The sequence below is a fragment of the Psammomys obesus genome, unplaced genomic scaffold, assembly GCF_907164565.1.
Source record: "Psammomys obesus unplaced genomic scaffold, mPsaObe1.curated_primary_1811, whole genome shotgun sequence".
Classification (NCBI taxonomy): Eukaryota; Metazoa; Chordata; class Mammalia; order Rodentia; family Muridae; genus Psammomys; species Psammomys obesus.
The window spans coordinates 15,133,063-15,151,602 of NW_026585644.1; the positions used below are offsets into that span (position 1 = coordinate 15,133,063).

Genomic DNA, 18,540 nt, shown 5'->3' on the forward strand with positions numbered 1-18,540 from the left:
GTCAGGTTTCTTAAAGATTTATTTTTATTTTATGTGTAAGAGTGTTTGCCTACATGGATGTCTGTGCACCATAAGTGTGCCTGGTGCTCCAGAGCTTAGATTCGGACATTGAATCTCCTCGGACTGGAATTACAAATGGTTGTGAACCATCATTTGGGTGCTGGGACTCATAGCTGGCTCCTCTGGAAGCTAGTCCTCTAAACTGCTGAGGCATCTCTCCAGCTCCAGGTCATGTCTTAAAAGGTTCAAGATGGGACAGAGCAAGCTCACTGTTGAAGCTGTACGCCCAACCTCACAATATCTACCCTACTCCATAAGGACCCTGTGGCAAAGCCTAGCTAGCACAGCCTGCTTAACTCCACATCTGTGGGCAGTTCTACATTTCTGAGTCAATAAGCTATTAGTTAGTAAGCCATCAACCAACTACCAATTAATCACATGGCCAAACAGCAAGTGCTTACAGCTGTGCACATGCTGCCTCCTCACACTACCTGCCTAGACATGAAGCAAGGAGCCCAACTATAGAGCCAGGCAAGGTGCACAGAGCAAGCTATTGGTTAATTTCCTGATTACATCACCAAAAGTCACATGCCACAGATGAGGAAGCCTTGGCTGTCTTGAGAATTCAAACCATGGGGCAATGAAGAAATGTAGCAAATGTGTGGTGGTAAGCAATGATGGTCTAAGTTTCAAAGATTTCCCCAGCTGTGGGAAGGAGTGCAGTCTCCTGAGGAGCAGCCATAACTAAAGTTGGGAAACAGGAGTGAGGCACTCAAGGCGGAGGCAAGAACAAGAACAAAGTAGAAGGAAAGGAAACCAAGGCAGGCAGAGGGGCAGGAAATGTGAGCAGGGGTGGAGAAGGTGTGAAGATCATGGCAGGCAGAAAGGGTGCCAACCAGGATATCCGCAAGGTGGACAGGAAACCAAGCTTTGGGAAGATGAACTGTCTGTAGGAGCTGGAGACAAAATGCCTATGGCTGGTTACAATCAAGACAGTCAGAAGTGGCCTCAGTGACTCACTTTCCTGGACAACTGACCTCTAACCAGCCCCACCCCAGGGACACACTGTGAGAGACATCCTGAAGAGGTTCAGCCAGCAGGAGATACATACTTCAAAAGCCATGCTGCTCAGTATGGAAGCAGTCCCCCTAGGCAAACCTCCTGTCAGTTACTAGCCCACAGGTCCAGAGACTTCATGTGGAGGACCGCTGGACCACACCCAGGCCTCAAGTGGTTCATAAAATGCACACATACCAGTGTGGGCTGTGTGAGACAGGCAATGTTGTGGCCAGGTGTAAGGCAGCAGTAGAGGTCCTAACTGAGGTAACAGGAAATTCAGAGGTCAGGGGGAGACAATGAAAAAGAATCTCAAGCGGGGAGACTCCATATGACCTCCCCTTTCTTCAGAGATGGGAAGACTAGACCTCAGATGGCCAAGAGGCCAATTGAGGCAGAACCAGGATCTGACCCCTGATGAGGCTACAAACTCCAGCAAGGAAGAGAGAATACAAACCTTAGAAACAACCCGCTCAGGGCAGCAGCAGCATATGCTGCAGGGATGGCCATCACACCTGTTTTCCTGAGGCATGGAGACAACTCAGCAAGAACTCCACAGAGTCTGACAAACATTGTCATGTTTTCAGCATTCGGAAACATTCAGGGCTTCCTAGTCCAAAAAGGATGATTAAAGGCATCTAACAAATGCTTTCAAATGAAATGTCACTACCACCAGGACACAAACAAAAGGAAATACCTTCCAGTGAACACAACATGGTGGCCTGCATCCTTCTTGAGCCTCGCACGGGTGTATTTCAGAAAAGCCTTAATGTTAGAGTTGCAAAGACAAAGAGCCGCGAAAGTAGCCAGGAGCAAACACTACAATCATGGCTGCCCTGCAGAGAGACACAAGCACCCCATCCCACTTCCTTAAAGAAGAGGCAGGGCTGGGGTGCTTACAATGTAGATGGCATTAAGCAACCAGTGAAGACTATGTGAAGGGCGAGGCAGAGGCAGCTTATGTGAGAGATCTGACCATTCTACCCTGAATCCCTTCCCAGCCTTGCGCCTGAGATTGCTTGAAGCCAGTGACTAGTTTAGATATGACATGGGATTGTGTCTGAAAGAGGAATCAGTTTTCTCTTTGCTGGTACTGTGGGGATCTTGATGTGATGGCTAGAACTGCTGCAGCCGTCTTGCCAGCATCATGACAAATAACAGTGATATGTAGATACGGAAGAGCAGACAGATATGGGACAGGAGACCTTCATGCTATTGTGAAACTGAACCAATCAGCCTTGGAACTGCTCTGTCTTTTTTATTCTTACATCAGACTATCCAACTCCCTTTTTCCTTAAGCCCTGTCTTAGATTTGCAGCCAAATGCAGCCTGTCATCTTGCGACACAATGTGAAAGTGCTGACCACAGCACAATCAGCACCCTCACCTCAGGCTAGGAACTCTGACTCTGCTAATGTTACCCTAGGCAGGTCACTAAGTCTCAGGAGGACTGGCATCCATTAATATAATTCAGGCACACAGTGGAGACAGTCCTTGTAGGACTGGGTACAAGGATCAAATAAAATAAAACATTGCACCTGTCTGGTACATGGTGGCTACACTAAACATTTTCCTTCAATTTTTATCATGTCTCAATAAACACTACGTGGATCATTTCAAGAGCTCTGAGCTGCCCTGGGGATGAGGTCAGAGCATAGGCAATGCAGTCTGGAGATAGGGGGAATGGAATTCATGGGGGAGCCTGGGTTTAAAGAGGGTAGACTAATTAACTTTCAGGAAGAAACCTCAAGGCAGTGGCAGGGCCACTGCTGGCTGCTTATAACCAGACTTACAGTGAGAATCAGAAGTTAAAACACAGCAGAAAAGCCTGGAAAACATGTACTTTGGCTAGAAAACAAGCATACTGAAAACTGGACAAACTGATACAGCTGCTAAGGAGACTAAAGTGACTAGAAAGGCCTTGCTTTTCAATGGGACAAAAGGATGCCTTGAGGGAACTAGCCAGATCCCATGGGCCCACAAGGATGAAAGAATAAACCACAGAAAGATTTTCCCTTGAGACAAAGGACCCCAGGGTGCCCTTCCTACAGAGGCTGCCCAAGAATTGTTCGCGTAGGATTCCTTTTGCTGTGTTTAGCCAACCAGGCATTCAGAGGCTGCTACCACTCCAAGAAGACCTGGCTGCCACTCAAGCTGGCAGCAGACCTTGGCATCATCCACATGGTACTAATTTTACAGGGATGCACAATACAAGAGCTGCAGGGTCATGGAAGCTTCAAGATTAAAAAGAAAAACTGGGAGATTAGGTAATGTGTGGAAGGGCAGTATCCCCAAGGGCAAGGCCCCTAAGAGGGCAGTGTGGAGCCATGAGAGTGAAACCAAGCTCTAGTAAAAAGCCCATCATTGGGGTGAGAAGAACACAGAGCATCTACAGAGTAAAACAGCAGCAACGGAACAGAGCCAGCTCAGGAGAGATGCCCTGTGGTTTGCAACTGCAAGCCCTCTGGTCATCACATCACACTGCTGTGTGCTGGTTGCCAGACATGACACTATAGATTTCATGCTGAATTACAATTTTGCTTTGGTCCAATCTTTCACTGTTGTCTTCCTATTCCTCCCTTTTGGAACAGGGATGGTTACTTGGTGCCACTGTATCTTGGAGTAAGTAATTTGATTTGTTCTTTGAATTTTACAGGGCACACAGCTAAAAGTGGCCTTGAATCAACATGTGCGTTTGAACAATGTTTGAACTGTTAAGACTGGACACTGTTAGAGAGGGGTTAAGTCATTTTGCATTAGAAGATGCCCATGACCTTTGGGCCAGGAGAAGAATGTTATGGTTTAAATAAGAAATGCCCTCTCAGTTTTATGTTCTGAATGCTTGGTTCCCAACTGATGGTGCTACATTGTGGGTCTGGAAATCTTAGGAGTAGGGCCTAGTTAAATGAAGCAGGTCATTGGGATGGGCCTTCAAAGGTTACATCTTGTCTGAATTCTTTGTTTTGCTGTGCGTGCTGGCTTCCATGATGCGAATGCTCTGCTGTTACCAGCATGTGAACTGCTCTGCTCTGCCACCACCATAGTGGACTGAAACTGAGCAAAATAAGTCTTTCTTCCTTCTACATCATTTGTAACAGGGACTGTGATACAGCAACGAGAAGGCTAATACAACCAAGGACCTTGAGACAAGGTACAAATGGGGCCCTGTATGTGGAAACCACAGCTTGTAACACTGCACATCAGTGGACACAGAGAACAGTGTGTCACCTATATACTACCATCAAGGGCATGAGTTCCTGGAATGGTGTTCTTTGAATAGACTACACAGGCTAGTTTGAGGGTCTGGAAGAGTCTCCTAGGAAGGGAGTCTTCCTGCACAGAAATATACACAGGGTGTAGGTACAACATCACAGAGCAGAAGTCTGTATTATGGCCACATACTTGGTTTATAACAAACATGGTTCTGCAGGAGTTAGTTATACAGAACACCTTAGTCCTGGAAAGCCATGAATGCAAACTCATTGGCCAGAATGCAAACATTGTTTCTGTGATACCAATTAGACCACAGTGACCTCTGAAAAGACTGTCCTAGTTACAGATAATTCTTTGGCCAAGAACAAGTACCTTTTGTGAGGAATAACTTAATGGAAAGTAAAGTCAGCAGCAACTAAGTTATACTGTATCCACAATGTGGCTTCATTTCATTTTGTTTTTTGAAATAGGGACTCTCTACGTAGCCCAAGATGACCCTGAATTTGAACTCTTCCTGCCTGGGTCTCTCAAGAGCTGGGCTTGGACATACCAATGTCTTTCATGCTTGAATGTTGATTGTCACTTATTTACTTTGGGAACATCAGGAAGTAAAAACAACCTGTTGTTTTGTTTTTGTTTTTGGCACCTCAGTTTCTTCTCTAGCTCTTGCCTCAGCCCTAGAATCTTTGTTGGCCACTATCAATAATACATCAAGTAATACGGCATTCATTCATCCATCTATACACCCATGCATCTATGTGCTCATGTATCTACCAGAGCACCTATCCATGCATGTATCTATCTATCTAACCTCCCACTAAGGAACTGCCCACCCATCTGTCCATCAGGTATGTGCCAAGTGCTAACCATGCCACAGTGACGTATTCTGTCCTTACACAGCTCTGCTATTACATTTCATGATCTCTAACTCAAGATTCAGATGAAGATGCTTAGACAGTTGAGCAAGGCAACCTGCCCGGGACCATTCTGTTACAGAGAGGCATTAAACAGGCCTTCTTCCTAAAGCTTGCAGTGCCACCCTGCTGACAGGCATTCCCTTGCTTGTCCCCCTTCACCTCAGCCCTGACCCATGCCAAGGCATGGTCTGGGTATTGCAGCCATAGGTTCTTCAGTGCGTCACCTATCAAAGGACCCTGGATGTGGAGAAGTGGGTATTCAGAACAAGGATTGCACCACAACTCCAGTGTTAGCAGCTTTCTGTGAATGTACTTAGTCCTAAGGGTGTGGATCTACTTGTGTGTCCCTACAGTCGGGAACACCAGCACTCAGCTATTAGACACATGACTCTAGTGCTGGGGATCCGTGAGTTATCTGTAATGTTTACAAAATCTAAAGACACAGCTATTCAGACATAGTAAGATACATGCCTAGTAAATTACTAGACTCTGCACCTTAAAGGTAGCTGCTTTTAAAAGAAGATAGCTTCACATATAAAGCTCAAGCTCAGCCCTGACCTGGAGCATCCAGTAAACCATGATGCTTCCCCTGCCTCAGGCCTCTCGCACTCAAGTTTCAGGTGTGTCACTATACCCAGCACAGCTGTCCTACATGTAAGTTCACTGATCTCCACCTCAAGCCCTGTCTCTAACGATGACATTTTCAAAATTCAGCCAAGACTAACACATTGGAATGCAAATCTCACAAGAAAATCAGTTTTTCCTTTGCTTTTCACTTTCCCACCAAACAGCTTTACAAGCTTCATTAGCAATCTTGTTTACAGAACATTGTTGCTTTTTTTTTTTTTTTTTTTTTTTTCCAAAAATTAAACTGACCCTCCCTGGGCACAATGTCACTGACACTGAAGCCACTCACACTGAAGTCATGAGCCAGTCACTGAGATTCTCCCATCCTAAAGAATGGAGACAGGGCCTGGGCAGGTAAGAACCTTGGGAATCTCCTTTGCTGGAATTCTCAGGCCAGTCCTGCATCTGTCACTCATAATCAAGTCCACTGCAGAGGGCTACTTGGCTTCTTTATGCCTTTTGCTTTCACCTGCCAAGTCAGAGGGTCAATGAATAGCTGTGAGGCTTGTGTCTCAGCTTAAATGTACTCAAACACTGGCAAGAAGTAACTACTCACAGCAAAGCTACCAACTGCTTCTCCAAAGCTTCAGGGAACCACTTCTGATATGAACTGGTCTAGGCCTGGTACATGGCTGGCTCTTATAGCCTAACCTTAGCCCCAGGTCACAAGAAATGCATGGGGAGCAATGCCTGTCATCTTCACTGTAGAGCCAGCCACCACTGCTCATTCACTACTCACTTCCTTTCCTCCTCACCTTCGCCCTGGAACTGCTTGAGTAAAGACACACACAGCATTCAACCATATGGTTGTGGATAATAAGGCTTTGCCCACTTAAGAGACGACAGAATTCTATTGTCCTGGTCTCCAAACACAAGGCCGGAAGGGAAGACACAAAGAGAGATCTACTGAATAGAAGGTGCAGTGGGCATTTTTTTTCCCTCTACTCTCCCTGCTCTGCAAAGCAGAACTAGCTGCTGTGGGACATATAAGACAACTCCAGGAGGAGGAAAGAGCAGAGGGGGCCTTGGATTATTCCCAGGCTCTCTTTTGGCTGTACTCATGTCAGATGTAAAGCCAGGGAAGCCACAGCAATAAATACCAGCACAGCCGACCCAGAAATGCCTTAAGGAAGCTTATACGTACCCTATAAAAAGCGCATATAAGTAAGTCAGGAAACTTTTAGATAGTTAACTATTCCAAACACCTCAGATGAAAAACTCTAAACAGAAACAGGAACTTTCACACTCACCTGGCTGGTGGGAGACCCCATTATCCATCAGGTAGAATCTAAGATACAAGACCTTAGAAAAATATTGCCTCAAATGGCTCATGAATCTCAGTATACATAGAAACATAGGCACCTAAGAAGACCAGGATGAGAAAGCCTTCAGAATCCAACGGTCCTCAGGATTCTCAGGCTTAAACCACAGGGCAGTCTGGAAGAGGAACAGTACTTGGGTAACAAGTAGCAATGGGGATCTGAGAAGACATGGGAACCTTGGCTGCTTTGGAAAAGTGAGAGAAGCTGAGCTAAACATCACATAAGCCAGGTCTGAATTCTGTGACATACTAGAAAAGACAAAGCTGAGCAAATAACAACAAAGCAAGATGAGAGGTATTTACCAGAACAAGAAGGGAATAGAGAGAAAACAAGCTGAATACTGGGCAGAGGAGGCCCCCTGAGGAGCCCCATCTCTGCACATCTGTCTGGACTACAGGCTTGACTCAAGGGCAAGCCTGTGTGCACTGTGGACTATGGGGATGTGATGCAATGTACATGGCTAACAACATGAAGTGCTGTCTGGGAAGCTGCCGAGGGAACTGGGATGTCGCTTACTTTGTGTTTCCGCTGTTCTGGAGATCAAATTCAGGCCTAGGAGTGCTCTGCCACTGAGTTAGAGTTCTGCCCTTTTAACTTTTGATTTCGAAACAGGGTCTCATAAGTTGTCCATTCTGACTTGGGACATACTCTATAGTCAAAAAGGCCTTAAAACTACAATTCTCCTGCCTCAGCATCCTGATTAGCTACTATTATAAGACTGTGCATCTTAAAAGTCTTTTTTTTTTTAAAATAAAAACCTTTTGTGGGGGAATGTACGAGGTGGTGGGAGAGTAGGGGGGTAAGAAGAGTAAAAGCAAATTTTGTTTTAAAAATGCCATAATGAAAGCTAATTTGTGCACCAATTAAAAATGATTTGGGTGGGTAGAAAAATAGGGGAGGATCTAGAAACTGGGTGAGAAGGATAAATATAAATAAAACATGTATAAAATTCTCAGTGAAAAAAAATGGTGAGGTCTGCCCTGCCCCCTCCAAGCATCATTCCCAGGCCCCAGCTCTACCTGAAATCCCAGAGATCGGCAGCTACCAGGAAATAGTAGGCCCTAGCTCTATCTAAAATCCCAGACAGCGGTAGCCATCAGGGACTACCAGGTCCCAGCTCTACTTGAAATCCCAGAGACTGGCAGCCAGCAGGGAGTACTGAAGGCAGTCAGCTATCAGGGATCACCAGAAGCCTGTAGCCATTAGGGTCTACCAGCTCTACCAGCAATCGCAGAGGTATAAGAGCATCAGGGATCACCAGGCCTGCCAATACCAGGGACAACCAGATGGCCAAAGGACAGCATAAAAACACACTCAATAAAACTCAGGACAATATGGCACCACCAGAACCCAGCTATCCTAGTACAGCAAGCCCTGGATATCCTAACACAACTGAAGAGCGAGAAAACCACCTTAAGACAATAGAGGCCTTTAAAGGGGAAATGAATAACTCCCTCAAAGAAATATAGGAAAATACAACCAAACTCGTGGAAGAAATGAATAAAACCCTTAAAGAAATAAAAGAAGCCAGTCATGGTGGTGCATGCCTTTAATCCAAGCACTCAATGATGTAGACAGAGGCAGGAAGATTGATGTGAGTTCAAGGTCAGTTTTATCTACAAAGTGAGTCCAGGACAGCCAAGGCTACACAAAGGAAAAAAAAAAAAAGGAGCTGGGACCTGTCTCAAAGGAAAAAAAGAAAAGAAGAAAAGAAAAGAGAAAAGAAAAAAGGAAATAGAAGAAAATACAAGTAAACAGGAAAAATGAATGAATAAAACTGTTCAAGTCCTGAAAATAGAAATAGAAGCAATAAAGAAAATACAAACTGAGCCAATCCTGGAGACAGAAAACCTAGGAAAGAGAACAGGAACTACAGACACAAACATCACCAACAAAATACAAGAGATGGAAGAGAGAATCTCAGACGTAGAACATACAATAAAGAACACTGACATCAGTCAAAGAAAATGCTAAATCTAAAAGGTTTCTAACACAAAACATCTAGGAAATTTGGTACACCATAAAAAGACCAAGCCTAAGAATAATAGGAATAGAAGATTCCCAGCTCAAAAGCCCAGAAAATATATTCAACAAAATCACAGAAGAAAATTTCCCTACCTAAAGGAAAGAGAGGCCTATAAATGTACAAGAAACTCACAGAACACCAAATAGATTGAACACCAAATCCTCCTCCCACATAAAAATCAAAACACTAAATGTACAAAACAAAGAAAGAATATTAAAAGCTGCAATGTATAAGTGCCAATTAACGTATAAAGGCAGACCTCTTAGAATAACACCCGACTTCTCAACAGAGACTCTTAAAAACCAAAATGATGTGGCAGATATTAAGCAAACCAAAAGAGACTACAAATGGCAATCCAGACTTCTATATCCAGCAAAACTTTCAAACACCTTAGATGCAGAAAACAACATATTCCATGATAAAACAAATAATATATATATTGTTTATATATATGTATATATATATATACATATATATATATATGATAAAACAAACAACTATATATAGATATATATAAATTTTGAAACAGGGTTTCTCTGTGTAGCCTTGGCTGTCCTGGACTCCTGGACTCACTTTGTAGATCAGACTGGCCTTGAACTCACAGAGATCTGCTTGCATCTTCTGGGATTAAAAGCATACAACATGGGTTTGAGAGATGTCTCAGAGGTTAAGAGCACTGACTGTTCTTCAAAAGGTCCTGATTTCAATCCCAGCAACCATGTGGTGGCTCACAACCATCTATAATGAGATCTGGTGCCCTCTTCTGGCATGCAGGCAGAAAACTGTATAAATAATAAATAACTCTTAAAAAAAAAAAAAAAAACATACAATACCATGACCAGCCCCTTCATACAGAGACGGAAGCACCAACAAAGAACATGCATGGACTGGACCTAGGCCCTCTACACGGTTAGGATTGTTTTTACAAAACTGTTTGTTTCTAAGTTTGTCTCTTAACGTAGCTATGACATAAATAATCAAGACTTTTTTTTATATTTGTTTAATAATAAGCTTCAGAACACAATAACTGAGCGGCTTTTACTCTATTGTTACCCTCTAAACTAAATTGATTTTCTCCCAGAGTATATCCCAGATATACTTGCACTTAGTAGCTTTTCTTGCTGAGCTCTTTCTCCTGGTCCCTCCTGGACAACTCCTGTGGTTGAATCCCCTACTTCCTCTTCTAATTCCTCCTCCCCTGGATGGCAGGAACTCCAGGCTTATTCTCTACTCATCAATTTTGGCTGAGCTGTTTTATTGGCATATCAGGGGAAAAATGGGTTGCGGTGTTTACACAACAGGAGATTCTCAGAATAAGGATTGCAACCAGATATGGAGGTTCAGAAATCAGAATTTGAAATAAACAATAACCTTATGCCTACACTTACATATATGTAACTGATGGGCAGTTTGATTTTCATGTGGGTTCCCTAGTAAGTTGAGCAGGTGCTGTCTATGACATAGACTCTGTTGCCTGCTTTCCGTCACTTCCCTCTAACAGGGCTCCCTTGCCCAGCCTCAGTGGATGAGGATGAGCTGAATCTTGATGCAACTTGATGTGCTGGAGTGAGTTAGTAGTGGTGGGCGGGGCTTCAACCTTTCTGAAAAAAAAAAAAAAAAAAAAAAAAGGAGGAGGGATAGGGGGAAGAGGATTGGAGGGAGAGGAGCCAGGAGAAAAAGAGAGAAGGAACTACTATCTGCATGCAAAGTGAATATATAAATTTTAAAATATTAAATTAAAATTATTTCAAAAGCCAATACCAAAAACAAAACAAAACATCATCCACCATGATCAAGCAGGCTTCATCTCTGAGAGGCAGGGATAGTACAATATACAAAAATACAGCAATGTAATCCACCATATAAACAAACTAAAAGTTAAAAAACAAACAAACAAACAAATAAAACTCCACATGATCATTTCATTAGATCCTAAAAAGGCCTCTGACAAAATCTAACACTGCTTCATAACAAAAGTCTTGGAGGATCAAGGATACAAGGCCCATAAGTATAATAAAGGCAATATACAGCAAGGCAATAGTCAATACCAAATTAAATAGTAGAATGGGATGAAATGGGATATGAAGCCTGAAGTCATCACCTCCTGTAACCAGGTGGGACTTCCAGTGGAGGGAAGCGGACACCAACCCTCCCATAAAACCTCCATCCCAAAATCTCTCCTGCCTATAAAAAGGGCAGGGAAAAAGATGGAGTAGAGATTGAGGGAAAGGCCAACCAATGATTGGCCTAACTTGAGACCCACCCCATGGGAGATAGCTAACCCCTGACACTATCAATGAAACTCTGCTATGACTGCAGAAAGGAGCCTAGCATAACTTTCTTCTGAGAGGTTTTATCCAGCAGATGATAGAAACAGACACAGAGACCCACAGCTAAACAATAGGAGGAGCTTGGGTAGTCTTATGGAAGAGTGGAAGGAAGGATAGAGGAAACCAGGGTAGGGTGGGATAGGTATCAAATATACCAAAAGATGACCTACAGAGTAAACTAACCTGGGCCCATGGGGGCTCAGAGACTGAACCACCAACCAAAGGGCATACTTTGGCTGGACCTAGACTGCCTATACATATGTAGCAAACGTGCAGCTTGGTCATCTTGTGTGTCCCCTAACAATTGGAGCAGCGGCTGTCTCTGACTCTGTTGCCTGCCTTTGGATCCCTTTTTCTTAGCTGGGCTGCCCTCTTCTCTCATTCCCCCTTTCCTTCTCTGAAAAGGGGAGCCTCCCCCCCTCAACATTGTTACCAACTCCTTCAGCACATTAAGTCTCAGCAGGGCTAAGCACAACCTCTCCTACTTAGGGCTGGAGTGTGGGATTAGGAGATGAGGAGGGAGGGGGCTGTGAACAGACTGTAAAGTGATTAATAAATTAATAGCAAAAGAAGAAGAAGAAGAAGAAGAAGAAGAAGAAGAAGAAGAAGAAGAACTACTTCAGGCAGCACTGTGTCTCTGAAGGAACTACCCCGTGTAAAAGCCATCACCCCAAGGAACTCCTGTGTGGACACTACAAGAGGCACCACTAGGGTCTCAGCTCTGCCCCTTGACAGATCCACTGATGTCCACAGGGGTGAAGGGAACAGACATGGAGATGAGTGAGCAGATGGAAACGGGGAAGCCGCCCATGCCTTCGTCGGTGTCCACACACCCCACAGACCCTCCCACTCCAGGCCTCCCCAGGGTTCAACTAATGATTATAAATGGCAAAGGATCTCCAATTTAATTGCAGAAGGTAATGATGCAGTGAGCATAAGATTAAATTCACCACAGAAGGCAATATCCTCAAACAATAGAAAAGGAGAAGCCAGTATGAGGAGGCTGCAATCGATGGGAAGGTTTCTGTATTAAATACCACAGCACTGGGTCACAAAGGGATATTGACAGAACTGCTGACAGCAGATAAAAAAGGGGGAGAGAAAACTAAATTGGTCTCTGCAGAAAATAAGTTACAGATTAATCACCCCGACATGTAATGCTTTAGTGATGACTTGGGGTGTTAAGATGTGTTTACTAGCTGACCACAGTGCAGGACAGCAAAGGGCAAGAGGCCTTCCCAACTCCAGAGTGTGGTCCCCTAGGCCTCTGCTGGGCACACTCTCTGCTCAGGGACACCAAGAATGTTTGGCAGGCTGTGCTATGTCTTTCCCAGAGTCACAACAAAGCCTGCTTGGCGTGAGAAGTCCCTTTCCTTCTGAAACCATGACAGCTAAGGCACGGCCAAAGAAGGAACTGGAGGGCTGGCTGACTACAGCCCTCCATCATATCTCCTAAGGATGGGGGCTGTGAGTGTGTTCCCAGCTCTGGACCTGTCCATGGGATAGCCCAGGAATTACCTCTCCTGTCTGATCTTTTTATCATAAAAACTCCCCTGGATTTGGGGCTATTATACATAATGTGGTGATGTATCTCTTTAATATGATTTTTTTTTCCCTTAAATATTATCAGTGCTCTAGCAAAACAGGCCAAACTTTACTTGACAGTGTGGCCAGAGATTTTAAGCTTTAAAAAGTCACTTAATATTTTAAGAAGTCTAGCCTCTATGCCTTATATTAATAACGATGCATCATTACTCATGTTTTCTCTTTAACCTAGGGGCATTATTAATATTGTAAATCACCAAGAGGGAAAAGAGCTCAGTAAGCGTTATCGGAACAAATAAACATAAGACATGGCCACCTGAGGAACCCACGCTAGGATGCTGGAAAGGTGACCATGTGGGCCCTGGTGACCTGGCATTGTAAGGTTTCATTGCTGGGTTCCTGAGTTTTCTTCTTTCTACAACTGATACTTTGACAACAAGTACAATGAAATTATGAATGCCTATAAACATGCTTTTTAAAAAAGAAAGATTTAAGGAATCAAATTTGACAAATACACAAAATCCTTAACTCCACAAAATATTCAAAATGAGTATCTGAAAGCAAAGTGACTCCAAAGAAGTGCTACAATTTATTTTTAAAATTTGTGTAAATACATTGGAAAGCTAGCCAGTAACATGAAGTTAAGATTGTGTAAGTGTCCCTCGTCACTGCGTGATTTTAAGGAAGCATACCTTTAAAAAGCTCTTGTAGAAAGAACAAACTTAAACCTGAAACCACCCTCAGCGAGGCTCTGTAGCACCTCACAATCCTTCCAACTTGTACCCACTTAGTTCCCTGTATCATTCCCTATGCAACAATAAATTTTAAAATTCCAAATGTGAGGACCAGAAAGTATATTCTGAATTCAGCCAAAAGGTCCAATTCCAAAGATCACCCAGTGAGATCCTCTCCCTTCTTACTCACCACAGCCTTGCTTGAGCTCTCCTGGAGGTCCCACAGCAGAATGTGGCTGTCCGCCAGGGAAATGACCTTCTTCCCGTCACCCATCGGCTCCCACACGACACTACAGAAAGACAAATGCCAAATATTAATGTAACCAATGGGGATCCCCTGAGCCAGTAGCCTACAGCTTTTATATACACCCTTTACACTTTAGCAGCCTCTTTCCTGCCCTGAAGCCTTTAACACTGGCATCTAATAATATCTGTCGAAGACACTCCCATTGTCTCAGTGTCTCCAAAGTAATATGTCAAGGCTGTGGCCCCAGCATGATGGACACAAATTGGGGTTGGAGATCATGAGGGTAGCCTCTTTTGATAGAACCTGAGTCCCTGTAAGAGGAGAGAGCAGAGTGTGCAGCCCCTGTCCTCTCTACCACGTAAGGACAGCAAGAAGGCAGTCATATAAGAAAAAACACATCTCACCAAGAATTATATCAGCCAATACCAGAGTGTTGTCATGTTCACCATGCGCTGCCTTTTCTGATACAACAGACTATATCCCTGCAGACCATGATTCCAAAAAAATTCTCCCTCCCTTGTGTTGTTTCTGTCAGAGATGTGGTCATAGCAGTCAGAAAACTCATCTGTACATAGAGAACCAGTAAACCCACCCACGCCATCCTAACTGGAGGCACAGGGCCTTGTGAGCAAGATACTGCTCCTACTAACACAAGTCTGCAAAGGCACCTTTCCCCTGGCCAGGGTGACCACTGCTCCACTCTGCCTCCTCAGCTGCAGATCTGCCAATCTCTGAGAAAAAAAAAAAAAAAAAAATTCACATTTCTCAATATTTTGAACAAAGGAAAAGATAAAATTATGTTCAAGTGGCTGTAGAAGTAACTTTTATATCCAAAAAGGAGAAATTTGAATTTCTAATTATTTTCAAAATTTCATTCTAATTTGAAAAGAAGCTGCACATGCTCAGAAGAGGAATGCTCAAAAGAAGAAGCATTCATTTGCTTTAGCAAATAACCTGGTTTTGAGTTTTTATAGCTGAGTATTTACAAAAGCTTCACAACCCTGACCCAAAGTTTCCATCACTTGTGTTCTGAAGGTCACAATGAATCTAAAACCTAAAGATGGCATCTATGAAGCCTGGAAGAGTCTGGCAGGGAAGACATGGTATTTGCCAAATTCAGAGAAGCTCATCTGGCCATCTTTACTGCTCCCATGCACCCCTGCCAGTACTGTCCTCTCTCCTTTGTCAGTGAACTTGGAGAACATAACCACCACATCTAAGAAATCTTAACAAAAAAATAACCAGACCCCATGGGGTACTAAAGGAGCTTTCTTTTTAGGCATTAAGTTCAAGATGGCACCTGCCTTTCTGACACCTCATTGAACCTCGGTGTTAATTTATTCTGCACACAAAGTCAAATGCCCAAGTTAAACAGTGAAGTTAGAAAGGTTGGCATCTCTCACATTCTCCCTACCTGAATTGACACTGGTTGGGTCATATGCTCTCTAGGCCATCTCTTACATGCAGGGTGCAAATGACACATTACGAAGTTCCTGGAGGACTGTCACCAGCCATTGGATTCACTGTGCAACCTCTGTTCTTCCTTTAAATTATCCTGGTCAACAGTCTGGGTCAAACACAAACACTTCTATGCACAGGCTTCACAGAAGTCAATTACAGCGATTTCTGTGATGTTTGATTTGTTTGTTTTTTGTTTTTGAGACAGTGTTTCTCCGTGTAGCCTTGGCTGTCCTGGACTTGCTTTGTAGACCAGGCTGACCTTGAACTCACAGAGATCCGACTGCCTCTGCCTCCCTCAGTGCTGGGATTACAGGTATGCACCACCACACTCAGTTGATTTCTGTGATTTTTAACATTAAAAAAATGTTATCCTATGTTTATGGGTGTTTTGACTGCATGTATGTATCACATGAGTACCTAGCACCCATGGAGGCCAGAAATAAAGGTCAGATCCCCTGGAACTGGAGTTACAGATGGTTGCAAGCTGTCATGTGGGTATTGGGACTTAAACCCAGGTCCTCTGCAAGAACAGTAAATGTTCTTAACCACTGAACTATCTCTCCAGCCCCAGAATTTCTGTCTTTTTAAAGTCTGGTTACTTCTACATGCGAGTTCTGGGAAATTTTCTAATTTTTCACACAACTGATTTACATGATAAAGCAATAGGTATCTTGCAGATACATTTCTCAGCACGTGTGAAGATCACATCGGTTGTCAGAACTGTAATTTCAGGTTCGACAGTGCCTGCGGACTCTTCCCACAGAGGTGCTTTCCTAGTTTGGGTCATAAATGTGATCTTGGCCATTCTGTTTAAAAAAAAAAAAAAAAAATCCCAATTGCCGCCCCCCAAAAGCATATCTGTTGCTTTGATTTGCATTTTTTTGATGAGGTAGTTTGTAACCCTGTATGTGTGACTGGCTGCTTCTGGCTCTCTTGTGAACCTTGCTCTTTATGACACGGTCACCAAAGGGCAATCTTCACAGGAGACTTGCTGACACATGAGGGCTTGTCTTCATCAACATTTCACTGAATCAGATTCTCGGTGAGCACAGGCCTGAGTGGGTGAAGAATTACAGGGCCAGAGAGGTCACTAGTCTTTCTTTTAGAACTTAAATCTATACAACTGTAAAATAAAAACCACAACACTATTCACAATATTAAGCAAAATCCATGATTTGTTCAACAAAGATTTGAAAATCTCCAAGTTAGGCATTACTGTGTCAAGCAGCTTGGGTAGGAGTTATCAGGCCTCCTCCGAAAGGGCTTGAGGGGAACAGAATGGATGAGATGAGAAGTGTAGCTTCAGGGCCAGCAGTGTTCTCCCTGATGAACAAAATCAAGTACAGGCAACACAGGACCAAACCTCGGCAGCCACAATGTACTAACACTTCATTTACATGAGGGCCCAGTGAGTGGGAGGCGGATGCTGCCTCCATGATCCCAGAGCACAAAGATTATCAGGGATTCCAGAGTCTATTCAGAGTGACTCACTGGACTGTGTCTTTTCTCAGTAAAATACCCAAGTTGTCCATTTAATGTCAATTCATTAAATTTGTTCTGCTCCAAAAATGTGAGCACCCTCCTCATTATCATCCTCACCATCTTTGCAGGCATGGAGCCCTCAGAGAGGTGGCCAAGCTCACTCATGCACTCAGGACAACCACCTGGGAGGAGAGAGGATGCCATAGTCTTGGCTGTCAGTCCACATGGACAGACTCTCCAGATTACACCACAGAATACTGACCAAGGAGTTCAGGGGAAATCAAAATGGCCAAGGCCTTGGCCAGAATAGCCCAGCAAGGGGTCTGCTGGCATCCTGACAGGAGAAATGGAATGCTCACCCTGTTCATTCTGTTCATCCCACTCTAACTGTGCCCAGCCTCCCTGTATAATGAGCATCTAAACAGAAAGGACATGAAAACCACCATCGACTATACACAAGATCCACCACACCCAAGTCACACCCACAGCAACTTCCTGCAGCCACCACCATAGCCCCAGCCCCAAAAAGGCAGCATGGGAAAGACCTGAAAGTTGAGACATGTCAGAGTCAGGCTTCTTGGAATCTCAGACAGAAGACTTCCAGAAAACACTATAAGAAATTTTGACAGCTCACCAATTAAAATGTGTAAAGGAAGCAAATACAACATCATACAGGCAGACAAAGGAAAGCTGCCACCAGACAAAACATGCCCCAAGCACAAACAGAAGCCCTGTGTCCCTTCGTTGAGGTAACTGCGATTCAAACACTTTATGTGCAAAAGGCAGACACCCCACAGAGAACACACTCTGCCAGCACAGGCTTTCTTTCTGCTATGGTCACTGCATGGGTCTGCTGGGAGGGGTTGTAAGTGATGACAACTCCGACTTTCGAGTTTGTTTTTACCCCAAAACAAGTACTCACAAAAGACTCGGGTACAAAGGACTTTAGTTGCCTGCAGGTAGCATGGAGCTGCAGCACAGGGCAGGGCTGGCTTCTAGAGAGCTACACGGCCAATGACCTTTACCTCTGCTGTTGTTTTATAGGTAACCCTCCTCTGGTCATCACTGTTTGTGATAGCTGTAGTACACAAAATCCAATAAAAAGGGAAATTCCATCTTCTTGTATATCATCACCATGAAACCAGTGCTATAAACAGGGGAAACAGCCTACGGTTCTTGCCATCCTTTCGACTCCAAACTAAGTTTTATTTATTTATTGTTCATAAAAATCACCCACTTTTTATCACACTCTACCAAAGAATGAGGACATAAACAATATTAACAAGTCAAGAATACAGTAGCACACAGCCAGTAGGAATGTGTTCTGACCATATATAACCATGATGCAAAAGACACAAGCAAGGACCGACTGCAAGTGAACCCAATACAGTTCCAGCTGGGGTCCTTTGAGGAAGTCACTGAGGGCCACAGGAGCACACCGATGGCTCTAATTCAGTGGGTTTCATGTTCAAACAAACAAACACAAGTTTCTTTAAGTAGGTGAGCTCAAAACTAATGATTCTCCATTAGTACCTAGGGATGGGACAGTCCAAGCCCCAGGACACTCTCAAAGCAACCCCA

At 43.8% G+C, this 18,540-nt stretch overlaps 1 protein-coding gene across 1 annotated transcript in view; it reads right to left on the reverse strand.

Moving 5' to 3' along the window:
- Positions 1 to 18,540, reverse strand: part of Eipr1 (EARP complex and GARP complex interacting protein 1) — a 107,552-nt gene that overhangs the window by 10,804 nt on the left and 78,208 nt on the right. Inside the window, exon 5 of the mRNA XM_055621893.1 lies at positions 13,960 to 14,059. Within this exon, the coding sequence (XP_055477868.1) occupies positions 13,960 to 14,059 (100 nt within the window). The remainder of the gene's footprint in view (positions 1 to 13,959; positions 14,060 to 18,540) is intronic.